This window comes from Rattus norvegicus, chromosome 3 (assembly GCF_021556685.1).
Source record: "Rattus norvegicus strain SHRSP/BbbUtx chromosome 3, alternate assembly SHRSP_T2T, whole genome shotgun sequence".
Taxonomy (NCBI): domain Eukaryota; kingdom Metazoa; phylum Chordata; class Mammalia; order Rodentia; family Muridae; genus Rattus; species Rattus norvegicus.
Genome location: NC_141536.1, coordinates 18,646,889 through 18,649,124, shown reverse-complemented (window position 1 = coordinate 18,649,124; position 2,236 = coordinate 18,646,889). Strand labels below are relative to the sequence as shown.

The window sequence follows — 2,236 nt, the reverse complement described above, 5'->3', positions numbered from 1 at the left end:
TAATTGCTCTCCAAAGGGACAAAGGGTTTGATTTCTAGCACCCATATGGTAGCTCACAACTATCTGTAAACCCCACTTCTGAATTTTGCAGGCACTTGGCACACACATGCTGCACAGATGTACATGTGGACCAAATACCAATACGCATTAAATAAATAAATATTAATAGAGATACTGCCAAAAATTATGCTGCATTATAAAATGAATCATAAATAAATTACAAATCTAAAGAAGAGATAGTTTTGTCATGTAATGACATGTAGTGACATGGTATCTAAGCTGGACAGCTTCAGCAAAGCAGAGAGTTCACAGAAGTAATAAGGAATGGTATTTTTTCTAAAAGAATATTTGATATGAAAGCTAGGAATCTAGCTAATAAAAAACTTTGTAATAATTATACAAACAAAATATTTCAAGCCAAAGAAAAATATGTAATTTGTGAGAAACATTCCCAAAATATTGAATGTAAGAAAGATGTTTAATAGAGATGACAAGTATGCCAGGAGAAGTCAATGAAGGAAAGAGAGCCTCATGAAAACTTCCTGATAGAGATCAAAGAATAAATGGGAGAAGAGGAGAAGGAAGTAGGGATTTAAACAAGAAAGACCATGCCAATTACTGTAAACACAGTTTTCTGCTGAAGATATTTCTCAGAGCTCCTTTAATATCCCTATTCCTAAGACTATAGATAAAGGGATTCAGCATGGGTATGACCAAGCTATATATCACAGACAAAATGACATCCTTGTCATTAGTGTTATTAGATGAGGGGACAAAATATAGCCCAATAATGGCTCCATAGTACAGAGAGACAACAGAGAGGTGAGAACCACATGTGGACAAGGCTTTGCAGATTCCCTTGATAGAAGGAGTTCTCAGGACAGTGACTCCAATTCGGCCGTAAGAGACCAGAATGCATATGAATGGCACGGTAATGATCACTGTACCTAAAGGAAGGATGACAAGCTCATTGATGGTGGTGTCAGAGATGGACAGCTCTAGCAAGGCAGAGATTTCACAGAAGTAGTGGGGGATGGTATTGTTTCTAAAATGGGATAGTCGAGCAAAGAGAAGGGTGTGCACAAGGGTGTTAGCGGATGATAGGGCCCAGGATACAACTACTAGAAGGACACAGAGGTTCTGACTCATGATGGTGATATAGTGCAGAGGGTGGCAGATGGCCACATACCTATCATAGGCCATGGATGTCAGAAGAAAGCTGTCGATATCAGCAAAAATTGAAAAGAAATATACCTGGGAAACACATCCAACATATGAGATGGATTGACTGTGTGTTAGCATATTCATGAGCATCTTTGGAGCTGTGACTGATGAGAAAGACATGTCTGTGAAGGCCAAGTGACTGAGGAAGAAGTACATGGGGGTGTGGAGGTGAGAGTCCAGCCTGATGAGGAGGATGATGAGCAGGTTCCCCAGCACTGTGGTCAGGTACATGGCCAGGAAGAGGGCAGAGTACATGCCTTGTTCTTCTGGCTTGATGGGGAGCCCCAGGAGGATGAACTCAGACATAGTGCTATCATTATCCATCCTCATGCATTTTCTCTTCTGCTGTGGTGAAAGAAGAAATGGGAAAAAAGAGAAGTGATTCTACTATTACATTGTGGGAACATTTTATGAATCACCAGTACTGATTGTTTTAACCACAATATGAAGATTGTTGTGACATTAATGGGCTGTGATGTTTTGGAAAGAGATACGATTTGCCCATCTTGAAATCAACTAATATCTTTTAGAGGGAACCAATAAACCATCAGAGCAATTATCAAATCATGCCCAGTTCCAGGTCAAGGAGCATGAATTTCACCAAGACAATTTTTTTTCACCAAGACAATTTTAGATTAAGAATTTGGTATGTAAAGTGGTACCAGTAAGTACAAAAATCAGACTGCAGTGGTCGTTGATTACTTTTAAACTTTCTTGAATACACTTGCCTAATGCTTTCTTTCTATGAATTGAATCCAGATGGTTGAACCCAGGGAGTTTTTAGTATCTGTGATAAAGAAGATCTAGAGAAGTAGTGGAAGCAGCATATGCAGATGGTCAAAGCTTTAAGTGCATGAGTCTTGCATCTTGCAAGTAGTTATTAGTTCTTCCCATAATAACACTGTTTATCAATCAATGTTCTCATTCTTCCATCACCATTCCTATGCTGGATAAAATGACCCTGAGTCCATATGAACATCTTCAGCTCAAACATAGTCATCTCCTGCAGGTC

The 2,236-nt window shown here is 39.1% G+C and overlaps 1 protein-coding gene across 1 annotated transcript; it reads right to left on the bottom strand.

Annotated features, from left to right (window-relative positions):
- Positions 1 to 615: 615 nt before the first annotated feature.
- Positions 616 to 1,554, bottom strand: Or1j13b (olfactory receptor family 1 subfamily J member 13B). The gene is given in 1 exon segment (NM_001000559.1): positions 616 to 1,554. A coding segment is annotated over 1 exon segment (939 nt).
- Between the last annotated feature and the right edge of the window lie 682 nt (positions 1,555 to 2,236).